The sequence below is a fragment of the Erpetoichthys calabaricus genome, chromosome 13, assembly GCF_900747795.2.
Source record: "Erpetoichthys calabaricus chromosome 13, fErpCal1.3, whole genome shotgun sequence".
Classification (NCBI taxonomy): Eukaryota; Metazoa; Chordata; class Cladistia; order Polypteriformes; family Polypteridae; genus Erpetoichthys; species Erpetoichthys calabaricus.
In genome coordinates this window covers 11798581-11811623 of record NC_041406.2, presented here as the reverse complement: position 1 = coordinate 11811623, position 13043 = coordinate 11798581, and the positions used below count along the sequence as shown (strand labels likewise).

At 40.6% G+C, this 13043-nt stretch overlaps 1 protein-coding gene across 4 annotated transcripts in view; it reads left to right on the top strand.

Moving 5' to 3' along the window:
• Positions 1-13043, top strand: part of triob (trio Rho guanine nucleotide exchange factor b) — a 317404-nt gene that overhangs the window by 122691 nt on the left and 181670 nt on the right. For all 4 annotated transcript variants that reach the window (XM_028817964.2, XM_028817963.2, XM_028817965.2 and 1 more), the window contains exon 3: positions 7605-7679. In XM_028817964.2, coding sequence (XP_028673797.1) covers positions 7605-7679 — 75 coding nt within the window. The remainder of the gene's footprint in view (positions 1-7604; positions 7680-13043) is intronic.

The window sequence follows — 13043 nt, the reverse complement described above, 5'->3', positions numbered from 1 at the left end:
TCTGTAGTAGGCCTGAAGCACATGCCTTCTTGTCATTCTCATCCCCATCCATGCTTGACCATTTGATGAAACCCCAAGATTGACAAACCCCAATTCTGAACCTTGGAGACTCCCCAAATTTCACATATGAACTTTTCTTTTCAGTGCATGTCTGACCCTGACTGTTTCTTAAGCTAAGCCTTTGGTAGTGGGCTTGATTTTGTGACATAATACCTGTCTGTACATCCGTCCTTTCATCCAGTTTAATTTAAATTGCAGTCTGTCTGTGCCTATAAATAATTTTGTAACAGAATCAAAAAAGTGAATTATGCTGTTCAGCAATGACCTTAATATAAAGGAACCTCTTCTTTAAAGGAGTCTTTTTAGCAAAGTATAATGTTACCAGCAGGCATATCAAATTCTTGTTTTCATGCTTTATACTTAAGACTGTTGCAATTATCATATAGTAATATACTATAAATAGTCTGAATATCATTAAAAGCGTTTTCTGAGACTTGGGGTGGAATGTTTAGTCTTTTCAGAGATAGAGGAGTGATTTTTGCATAAGGGCAACTGCCTAAAAATATTCATTTTAGAAAAGGTGTCGGTATACAAAGACGCAAAATCACATTCCTCAAGACGTAAACACCTTGAGACATTAAGACTTGTGTCCATTCCGGGCACTTTTCAGTTTTTCTACAAAACACTACTTTTCTTCCGAAAGCAACACAACTGTACCCATTTGGAACTATTTTACTTTTAAACCACAGCTGTGTAAATATTCATGATTGAGGTTCTATATGGAGGGGACCAAAGGAAGCAGTAAACACAGAAGTGGCAGGTTTAAATTAAATAAGCAAAAGAAATACTTTATATGAAGGTGAAAAAAATTATTTGCAAAGAAAGCGAGTCTTGAAAAAGGTATTTACATTTCATGAAAGTAGGTTAACTTACAACAGTGAAGAAATCTCACAGAACATTGTAGAGCAGGAAAGAGACTGCATTCACGATTGTGGAGCATGACCACATAATGTGAGAGCTGATAATGTTAATAACACTTGAAATAATGGTTAGTTGTGCAGCTTACTTGAGCCCCTTACAGAATAAAGCATATTAACTATTGACCTATAAGGTTTTTGTCTGTTTAGTCCCTCACAATTTGGCACTGTCTTTTCATGATATTGAGACTGTCATTTATAATTCATGACTGGACAAAAACAAAAAGTATTATAACAGGCAACACCCCACACCCCACATCTGCTTTCCCTTGGGCCTTCTTCGTTACATTTCAGCCTGCTGTACAAAAAAACATTTGGGTGCAATTGCATTAAAGTGAGACATTTGACAAAGGGCAAATCCACTCCTGTTCTTGTGGTTTTAGCACTTTCTCTTTGTGGTTCGGAATAACCCCGGTGGACAGTTTGCAACAATTAAAGGTAATTAAAGATATACCTAAATGTAATGTGTGCTTGGTTCTGTTGCTTTTGAGAGTTTTTAACCATCTAATCTCAATAAATTGATGAAGTTTTATTTCCATACTCTGTTGTGTCTAGTATGCTACTGTTTGTATGATCTTTTGCCTGAAACCAAAAAAATGAGACCATAAAAATATCTTTGTGGAGTTTCTGGGGAAGGTCAGAAGTCATACATTGAATAAAGCTTTTTGCCACATGTGTTTCTGTGAAAACTTCTAAAGCTGACCCGTTTATGCAAACTAATTTTCATTTTTGGCTGTGCTGACTAAAATATATAAATGCCTTTGTGCAGCAAGTTTTGCTTCAGGGACAGTTTTTAATTGTGTTGGCAATGTTGTAACCTCAGTGATATTTTTTGTTCCTTAAACCATACAAAAATTTATTTGCACTAAATCTGGCTCTTGAATATTATAGTGTTGGTTATGAAGCAGTGGGATATGGAATTTTCAGTCATAAATTGTGTGTGTAGGTTGTTGTGATATTGCAGAGTATGCAGAGTTTTATTTATTTACAACCCAAGTTGGTGCACTAGTTTGTTTTTTTTTTTTGAAGTTTCTAGTTTAATTTTATTTTTTGCAATATTAGCTTATAGTTCTTCATCAGAAAAGAAATGGCTGTTTTTTTTTTTTATTTCGAGAGGTGATCCACTTTGGAAATATATTATGTACTAGCCATGTGCGCCCAACTACGTTGCGCGTGTTAAAGTTGTCTGTGAAGGGCTCCCTGTTTAAACGTGGCTGTCAGTCGTGAACTGGCCCTTCGTCGCACAGCATTATGATTTTTTATAAGGGAAACAAAATTACAAAACAAAACCCTTGGACATTGACTTTATAGGAACGGCCTACTTGGAATCACTGTCCTAATAGTAATTATGTGGTGGTGGAGGAGCATTTCTGGTTCTCTTCCCACGACTTATGGATGGTTAATCATAAGCGGCGTCTTCACGTTGTCCAATCTCGCAGGTTGCTTTGTGGCAATCCAAAGAGTAAGGAAGAACCAATGTTTCTTTCTTGAACTCCAAACGCCGACTGATGGAAAATCACAGAAGTGTGTCCGACTTATATGTTCTATTCAATAAGGGCGCGCAAAAAAAGGCGAGCTTCAAAAGGGCGACCTGAATTGGGCGCGGTGAATAAAGGTGTTCGTAGATAATTTAGTTCAAATGGCTCTGGAATATGTGAATAGCAACAAAGGTGCAGATCTACTCGTAGTCGAAGGCTACACATTCAGAAAGGAGAAAACTATCAACGGGAAACACATCTGGAAATGCACTGAATATAGGATTGGAAAATGTTTGTCTCGCTTAGAAGTTCATGCATTAATTAATTGGATGTTTTGATATTCTTGCTTTTGCCATTTTATACGTTCAATCATTGCCTTTGGCTAATAAATTTTCTGCAATAATTTTGTTGCGTTTGCCTTTATTCGATGCGCCCAATTGAGGTCACCCTTTTGAAGCTCGCCTTTCTGTGCACGCCCTTATTGAAGGATACCGTGTCGGCTGAACATGAATTCGCGGACAAACAAAGATTAAGATCCAAATGAAGATTATATATAAAGATTAGTGAATTTAAAGCACAACAATTTGTTTAGTTTGAATGTCTGTGTTTTGAGGTGTGACTGGAGTACTACAGTCTTCAGTAGTATAAGCCTGGAGGAGATTCTTAATGCAATGCCTATGTTTTAGCTGTCTCTCTACTACCATCTAGTGCTTCATCTAATTCATTTGCGGACAAACGAAGATCAAGATCCAAATGAAGATTATATATAGAGATTGATGGTTGCTCAGTGTCCGGTGTGAATTCTAATTGAATTGGAAAACTGCTTGCACATATGCATATGCATAGTAGTCTCCTTGAAATGCCAAACTTCACTGCTAATTGGTGCACTTTGTAAAGCACTTCTGAGATTAACTTTTAGTATTTTCTTTGTGTCTTTGTAAATTATTTTCCAGAATTACATTGTTGTAATCAATGTTCATATATCAACAATGTGACAAAAACTGTCGTAGCTTTGTATTCACAGAACAGCAGCCAGAAAAACAAAATCTCTATCAGAGAATAAATAATAATAAATAATAATACATTTATAGCACCTTTCCCATGCTCAAGGCACTTACAGAATATAAGAAAGAACGGCGGGGTATACAGTATATAGCATTGTACAAACCAGATAAATAAATAAAGAAGATTACGACAGTGAATTCAGAGAAAGAAAAACAAACAACATAATTGATGGTCTTGCACACACACACACACACACACACACACACACACACACACACACAGGTTACATGAGCATCCTGACAGAGAGGTAAACTGAGAGAAGGGTAATAAAGTCAAGTAGAACTAAAAGCCTTCCTGAACAGATGAGTTTGGAGTTGTTTTTTAAAAGAATTCATGGAGTCTGCTGACCTGATTAATTTCGGTAGGTCATTCCAGAGTCTGGGCGCTATACAGCTGAAGGCCCTGTCACCCATGGAGTGTAGATTAGTGTGGGGCATAACAAGATGGCCAGAATCAGAGGACCTTAGTGGGCAGGCAGGCACATAGTGATGGAGAAGGTCACTGATATAGTTTGGTGCGAGGTTATTTAAGGCTTTGTAGGTTATTAGTAGGATTTTCTATTCGATCCTGTAAGACACAGGGAGCCAGTGAAGACAGAGCAGGATGGGTGTGATGTGCTCGCTGCTGCTGGTTCGAGTAAGGACTCTTGCAGCTGAGTTTTGAATAAGCTGGAGCTGTGATAGAAGATTAAAAGGGGCAACTGCCAGTAGGGAATTACAATAATCTATGCAGGATGTGATAAAAGCATGGACAAGTTTCTCAGCATTAGAGAAGGAGAGGAAGGAGCGAACACGGAATATGTTACGGAGGTGAAAGTAAGAAAGTTTCTTAATGTGATTTATGTGGGTGGAATAAGAAAGGGAGGAATCAAAAATGACACCAAGATTCTTTACAGTAGAGGCAGGTCTGATGAGATGGATAGATAGATAGGTAGATACTTTATTAATCCCAAGGGGAAATTCATATACTCCAGCAGCAGCATACTGATACAAAAAACAATATTAAATTAAAGAGTAATAAAAATGCAGGTAAAAACAGACAATAACTTTGAATAATGTTAACGTTTCCCCCCCCCCCCCCGGGTGGAATTGAAGAGTCGCATAGTTTGGGGGAGGAACGATCTCCTCAGTCTGGAGATGACACTTTTTAGTGGATGCAGTGGATTCTCCATAATTAATAGGAGCCTGCTGAGTGCTCGTCGCTCTGCCACGGATGTCAGACTGTCCAGCTCCATGCCTACAATAGAGCCTGCCTTCCTCACCAGTTTGTCCAGGCGTGAGGCGTCCTCCTTCTTTATGCTGCCTCCCCAGCACACCAATGCGTAGAAGAGGGCACTCGCTACAACCGTCTGATAGAACATCTGCAGCATCTTATTGCAGATGTTGAAGGACGCCAGTCTTCTAAGGAAATATAGCCGGCTCTGTCCTCTCTTGCATAGAGCATCAGTATTGGCAGTCCAGTCCAATTTATCATCCAACTGCACTCCCAGGTATTTATAGGTCTGCACCCTCTGCACACAGTCTCCTCTGATAATCACCGGGTCCAGGAGGGGCCTGGGTCTCCTAAAATCCACCATCAGTTCCTTGGTTTTGCTGGTGTTCAGGTGTAAGTGGTTTGAGTCGCACCATTTAACAAAGTCCTTTATGAGGTTCCTATACTCCTCCTCCTACCCACCCCTGATGCAGCCCACGATCACCGCCAAGATAGACTGGGAAGGAGCTCATTTTATTAAGTAACACTTTAGTGCCAATTTGCAGGAGTTCAGTTTTATTGCAGTTTAATTGTAAAGAGTTCTGCTCCATCCAGGTTTTAATTTCACTAAGGCAGGTTGTGAGCTGAGAAAGCTCCGATGAAGTTCCACTTTTAACATTGATGTAGAGTTGAGTATCATCTACATAAAAATGATAACCCAGTCCATAGCTACGGATAATATGGCCAAGGAGAAGCATGTAAATACAGAAAAGCAGAGGACCGAGGACAGACCTGAGGGACTCCTTGTGTGACTGGCGCTGAGCTGGATTTGCTGTTGCCAAGACTAACAAACTCTTGCCTATCAGTCAGGTAGGACGTGAACCACTGGAGGACAGTGCCAGAGATACCCAGCATATTCTAAGTGTAAAGGGCCATTTGGTGTGATCATGTAGGTTTTTACACCAATATTCATTGGATTTGTAAGTCTGTAATTAATCTAATTGGCTACAGTAAGGGAATGTTTGATAAAATCTACTTTTGCCCATTTCAGGTACAATGGAACCTCGGTTTGCGAGTAACTTGGTTTACGAGTGTTTTGCAAGACGAGCAAAAATTTTTAATAAATTTTCACTTGATAGACGAGCGAGGTCTTGCAGTACGAGTAGTACTGTATATGCTTTGTCTGCTGAGCGTCATGTGATCACAACTGAGCTGATGGTTCTTCTCTCTCTCACTGCGGGATTGTGGGCAATCGTCTCCTATTCTCCGTCTGAGTCGGCGTGCCTCACTCATATAGTCAACATCCGTACGAGCGTAAAGTGTTTACTATAGCGTTAGCATTGTGACTGTGTGTGTGCGCGTGTGTATGTGTGCTCGCACGTGCTGTGACGTGCTTGTCCCCGTCTTGCACCCTAAAACGCGAAGCTGAGTCTCAGTACTTTAGCAACACAAGCTATATTCAGTTTGAAACGGCAACAGCACGGTTATTTATACACAGACACAGCAGTCAGGCAGGGCCCTGCACATTTATAATGTTCCTTGTTCCTTGTATCACCCATTGATGGCAGGCGCTTATAGCATGTCCGCGATCTTTTCGGATTTGCTTTTACGGAGAACTGCTACAGCGCTGGGAGACTGCGATTGCTTTGGGACGCTCTTCCGTTTGTCGTCCCGTTGGGTACAATCCCACAAGAGTTTAGAAACTCACTCACACCAGCCATGATTCTTTTCAAAGGTAAAGTGCAGGTTAATTTGTTTTATGTATTTTTACTTTATATTTTGTATTAATCATTTTTATATGAATAGTTTGGGTTGTGGAACAAATCTGAGTTTCCATTATTTCTTATGGGGAAATTCACTTTGATATACGAGTGCTTTGGACTACGAGCACATTTCCGGAACGAATTATGCTCGCAAACCGAGGTTCCACTGTATTATTTTTACACATACCCAGTTGCACATATACCTGGATGGCTCTCCAGAATTAAGATCCTTATCAATTCAGAGCCATTAAAAACATTCCCAGTCAGATTTTTAGTTAGTTTAAAGCTGAACTGAAAATGGTACTCCAGCTTGGCAACAATCCTACATATTTTGGAGTGATCAAATGGAAGATGTTTGGTGGCAAGGCCTTAAATGGGCTGTACCTGAAAATCTGCAGCAGTTGAAGCAGTTTTGTGATGTAGAACGAGCAGAAATTGGTCAAAGCTGAAAGGGATTTGCTGTCACTTACAGAATTTAAAAAGTGAATTTAACTTTTTATGTAAACCAAGGATTAATTCTTTTTTAATGTTTATATTAAAAAATACCTTTCAAAATATAGCGCATTCGCTTTGTCTTTCAATTTAAAGTGGATGGTATTAATTTGTTTATAATTTGAAGCTTACCTAACTAAACATGCATCCTGTTTATTTCAGTAAGCTGTCCAAATTTTTGTTCTGTCCAAGTTTTTATTGAACAGTCTACCTGGAATGAAATTTGTGTGAGTAGTTATTATTTAATAAAAACAAAGAATCACAAGGCAAACAAAGAAAAGACACAGCAGTATAATGTGCACCATACGTATGCGTTATGCATTTCAAAGCTATCTGTTCCTTGTTGGCCTTTAAAAAAAAATGAGATAACTATCACACTAATGCAACTTTATACTTCAACAGATTAGCTGTGCCTCACATTTTAGTGCTCTTTCTTATATTTACCCATTTTAAAAATGAATTTAGGCTTTTAAGTCTCGTAAATCTTATTCAGGTTGTCCATTGTAATTTGCTGACACTAAAATTATACTTCATCTCTGATATGTATTTAAGAAAGCCTGAGTTAGTATTGTAATTGCCTTTATTATTGTGCATCAATTTGTATATTGCTAATATGACAATATTTGTTTGTATTTCAGGGTTTCGCAAAAATGATGAGATGAAGGCTATAGAAGTTCTACCAATTTTAAAAGAAAAAGTTGCCTTTTTATCGGGTAAGTTTTCATTATTTTTTGGTTTAGAACTATTTCATACCTAGATTTTGTTAATGGTTTAGGTTTGTAAAGAATCAGACATGTCAGACAAGATATCACATTTTTCACTGTTTTAAGACATACTCAAAAAGCAAAAGGTGAAAAGATTATTTCTATGGCAAGAAAAATGGAGGTTTTGGATGCTGAGTTTTAAGTTAAGCGATGTTATCTAGATTGAACAATCAGAAATAATGTATTACTTAAAAATAAGTTAATTGCTGTAGCAGTTAAGTAACTCTCAGGCATTTGCCATAGCTATCCAGACATGTATAGTTCAGACAGGCATTTTGAATAATAATCTTACACAGAGTTCTTTGACAAGTGCTCAGGTAAAATGCAAGTATAAATTTTACAAACTTTTAAACACAGAATTAGTACACATAAAAACACAGCTGCCTGCTTACTGCTGTTGCCGTGCCTTGTGATCTGCATCTCACGCTGTGCTTCGAACATTTAAAAGCCTGTACAGCAGCTATCATACTCTTTCTGTTTTATTTCTGGCCCCAGGTGTGGTTAAATTTGTTGGCACAAATAACAGCTTGATGAAATACACAATACACTAAATAATAAAATAAACATAAGTATAAAAGACAGCAGCAATAAAACATCATCAAGACCAGACTTTTCCTGAGGTAGTATGTCTGCAGAGACCAGTGATCTGTGTGCGTGGGTCTGCAGGAGAGGAATATGAGTGTGTGTGTTTGATTACGAGGGAAAGTGCGTGTGCATGTCTACAGGGGGGCAGGTTAGGGGTAGATGTGTGTGTGTGTGTGTATCAGCAGGGGCAGATGGACTTCACAGCTCTAGAGAAAAAGCTGTCTTTCAGTCTGCTGGTACATGTTTTTATGTTTCTGTACCACTTTCCCGAAGGCAGTGGTACAAACAGTCCATTTCCCATATGGGTGAGATCCGCAGCTATTCATTTGGCCCTCTTCTGCACCCTTCCAGCATATACAGAGTCCAGGTTTAGGAGAGGACTTCCCACAATCCCCTGTGCTGTTCTCACCACCCGTGCCAAGTCCTTCCTATCCTGTCCTGTGCTGTGCAGCTTCTGTACCACACTGTCATACTGTGACAGAGAATGCTTTATATAGCGGATCTGTAAAAGTTTGTGAGCAGCTGAGAGGAGAATCCAGCACTTCTCATATTCCTGAGGAAGAAGAGTCTTTGTTGGGCCTTCTTTACCAGGTGAGATGTGTTCAAAGACCGGGTCAGATCCAATGTGAGGTGGTGTGGACACTTTTTGTGACTGAAGACAGAGAAGAAAATTAAAATTAGTAAAAACCTTTTATTGATACATACCAGGCAAGGGTAACATGACAGAGAAATACAGTCCTAGGACACCGCACTTCATCTGCCTCGAGCGCAGATATCCTTGTTCTTTTATAGCTTTCTAGTCTCCTGATCGTTGACCACGTAAGCAATAAAAATAGCGTCCTGACTCATTTTGTATTATTCCAATTGGTAAAGTCTTTACCCTAAAGGTATATTTTCTTGTCACACACATCATTGAAAGAAAACTTCCAGAAAGTATATATGCTTTTTGTCACGTACGCAAAACACAAACAAGTTTGATCATTCTGTTCTATTTTCTGTACTTACACACATACATTTTGTTCAATTACATCATTTTATGTTTTTACACTCCTCCCTTTTTGAACAAAATGATGTGGGCAGTAGAATTAAATTGAAATGGTTGATGAAGGGGAAGGGGGGGGGAAATCGGATGGGGAGGAGAAAATGGAAGAAGCTATACGAGACATGTGCTCCTCATGTAGCATAAATGCCCTTTCCATAGAGGCGGTAAAGTACTTAGATAGAGATCACCACCCATCCTTGGGTAGCATGAGAGGGTGCGGGTAACAGTCAACAGAAAAAGTATTTTTAAGATAGCCATTTCTTGCAATGCGATGCGTGGATCCAGGCAGGCAGTCCTTCAACTTTCACGGCATGTGGTGTGGATAGAAGAATTTGGAATGGTCCTCTCCACCTAGGCTGATGCCAGTGTTTCCTCCGAGTATCTCGAACCAGGATCCAGGTGCCCAAGGGAATTGGTAAATCCTTAGAAGGTGGGCTGGTCCTCCAGGCTTGATTAACCTGCTGGTGGACTTCCTTCAACGAGGTTCGGAGACCTGCAAGACTAGAGAGAAGATCATTGTCCACAGTATGCAAATTCACATTTCCTACAACCATGCCAATGGGCATGGGATGTCCGGTCAGAATCTCAAACGGCGATAGTCCCAGTTGTCGGTGTGTCCATCCCCTTAGTCCCATTAAAGCTAAGGGTAGTGCATCCGGCCATGATAAATTAGTTTGTTCACAAATTTTTGCGAGTTTAGCTTTTAAAGTGCCATTGCATCGTTCTACGATGCCTCCGCTTTGGGGATGGTATTTACAATAATGGTGCACATTAATTTGGAGCCAGGTGGTTAATTCATTTATAACGGAGTTCACAAAATGAGTGCCATTATCTGTTTGTAACTTTTGAGGGATACCCCATCTTGGAATAATCTCTTTAATTAGTGCTTTAGCTACTGTTTTGGCATCGTTGTGTTTTGAAGGGAAAGCCTCTACCCATCGGGAGAACACATCGACAATCACAAGACAATATCGGTACCCTTTAGACAGGGTTAGTTCAATGAAATCCATTTGGAGGTGTTCAAACGGACCCATTGGATTAGGGGTAACGGCGGGACTTACCTGGGTACCTTTCCCCACATTAAACTTTTGACATATTGCACAGCGTCTGCAAAATTGCTCTGCATATGTAGAGAAACCTACAGCTTCCCAATGTTTTTCAACTCTCGAACCATGGCATCTCTACCTGCGTGATCGAGGCCATGGGCGATTTTTGCCATTCCTGGGAAAGAGGCTTTTGGGAGAAAAGGTTTGTTAGTGTGTTTATGAGTCCAGACTCCATCAGAGAGGGACCCTTCTTTGGACCATTTTCTCCTTTCGATATCCGTGGCTGCACTCTGTAAAGAAATAATTTGATTATCAGGGTCCTGGTCATTTCTCTGTTGGAATAAAGAAATTGGTGTGTTATTATATGCAGCCTCTTTAGCAAAGTGGTCAGCTAATTCATTTCCTTTGCTAACAGGATCCTGTTTTCCTGTGTGAGCTTGACATTTAACAATCGCTAGCTTTGATGGTTTGGTTATAGCTTCTAAAAGGGATTCGATCAATTTCTGATGTTGGATGGGTTTGCCAGTACTGGTCTTAAATCCCCTTAGTTTCCATAGTGCTCCATGATCATGGCAGACTCCAAAAGTATACCTGGAATCCGTATAAATTGTTACGATCTTCCCTTCGGACAGCTGACATGCTCGAGTGAGTGCTACGAGTTCAGCTGCTTGTGCACTCAAGCTTGATGAAATTCGATTTGCTTCCAGCAGGCGGTCCCCTTGGACCACTGCGTAACTGGTTGAGATGTGAAGTTTTGGCTTGTACTAGGATAGAATGTACAGCGTGAGGCACTTTAACTGTTAGGGGGCTCATGAGAACTACATCCGTGCTTGCTAATACAGCTTCTGTTGTTGCAGCCACAGCACGAAGACACGGAGGAAGTGCTGCGGCCACTGGATCCAGTTTTTTAGAAAAATAAGCCACCGGTCTTTGTTTATCTCCATGTTGTTGCGTCAGTACTGCATTCATAAATCCCTGCTTTTCGTCCACGAACAAAGTGAATGGACGAGAATGATCAGGCAAACCAAGCGCGGGCGCAGATAGAAGAGCAGTTTTTAGGTTACAGAGAGCCTTCTCAGCCTGTTCATTCCATTGGACCTGGCCAGAAAGGAGGATGCCAGGAGTATTAGCCAATTGTTGCAACGGCTGTGCTCTTTCAGTAAAATTTAGAACCCACTGTCTGCAGTAGCCCAGAATACCTAAAACAGACATAACCTGTTGTTTTGTGACCGGTCTAGGAAGATTTTGGATGGCTGTAATGCGATCGCTAGAGAGAGCTCTTGTTCCATACGTAATGTCATGACCTAGATATTTTACAGTTGTTTTGATTAGCTGCAGCTTAACTTTAGAAACTTTATGGCCATTGTCCCCCAAAAACAGCAACAATTTCTGGGTATCTTTTGTACAATCTTCTTCCGTAGCGCTACATATCATCTACATACTGTATCCCGTCCGGCCAAAAGCCTTCTAAAATTTTGGGCAAGAGCTTGTTCATATACACAAGGGGCTTCAGTGTATCCCTGAGGCATGACGGTCCATGTCCAACGGCGGTACCGCGTTTGACGAGATCGGAATGTACGGCGGAGATGCCAGCCTCTGCTTCGGGAGACAGAGGATATTGGGCACGGTGCGGGCGGAAGGAGGATTTCGGGTGGATCACCAGAGGCTCACAATGGGCTATCCTTCCATAATCATTCTTTCCCTGGGACCATAGTGAATCAGGGAGCATAGAGAGCCAAGAAGGGAAAGTGGTTTGCAATGAACAAGCAAAAGAGGAAGGACGGCACAAAGCGCGATGTACTAAAAAATCAGTTTGAAGCACCACTTTAGTTATTAAACGGTCAGGAGTATCAAAAATACCTGGAGTAACTTGTAACCAGTCTGTTCTTTCAAGGCATTTTTCTACCCATGGTCCTATTTCCCCCCATTTAACAGTGCGTGATTTAGCTAAGGAAATATGAGGCACTGAGCCGCCAAGATAATATATATGCTGTGAGCATGTAAGATGAACAGAAGCAGCTGCCTTTGTGGATGAAATAAAAACACAGGAGATGTGAAGGGTTTCGGGGCGAGTACCAGAAGTAAGGAAAGATTCTAGCCAGGGGGTGTCTACTTCTATAGGGAAGTATTGGGCAGTACAGTGTAAAATGTCAGGGGCCTGTAAATTGGGAAAGAGACAGGGGGAAAAAGAGTGTAGGGCTTTGAGGAGAATGGTGTGTGGGGAAATATTTAAAGTCCAAGCTGCAAAAGAGGGTTTGGGGTAAGGGGCAATTTGACACAACAAACCTTTGTCAGTCATAGAAATAGAAAGAAAGTTTTGTCATGAGATCTCTTCCTAAAAGGTTAACTGGACAGAGCTGATTTAAAAGAAAACGATGCAGTAAGGTATGTCCGCCAGGACGTGACTGGACTTGAAGAGGTTTTGATACTTGAAGAAGGTGAGGTTGTCCAGAAGCAGTAAGCACAGTAACAGTCTCGTTCGAGGCAGGGACCTTTGCCAGCGAGAGGGTAGATCGAGTGGCACCAGTGTCGATTAAGAAAATAGTCTCAGTGCCATCAACGAACAATGTCAGTAAAGGATCAGTCTCTGAATTATGGGTGAGCAAAGGTAGTTGAAAAGAGTGGCTGGAGGTCCCTGCG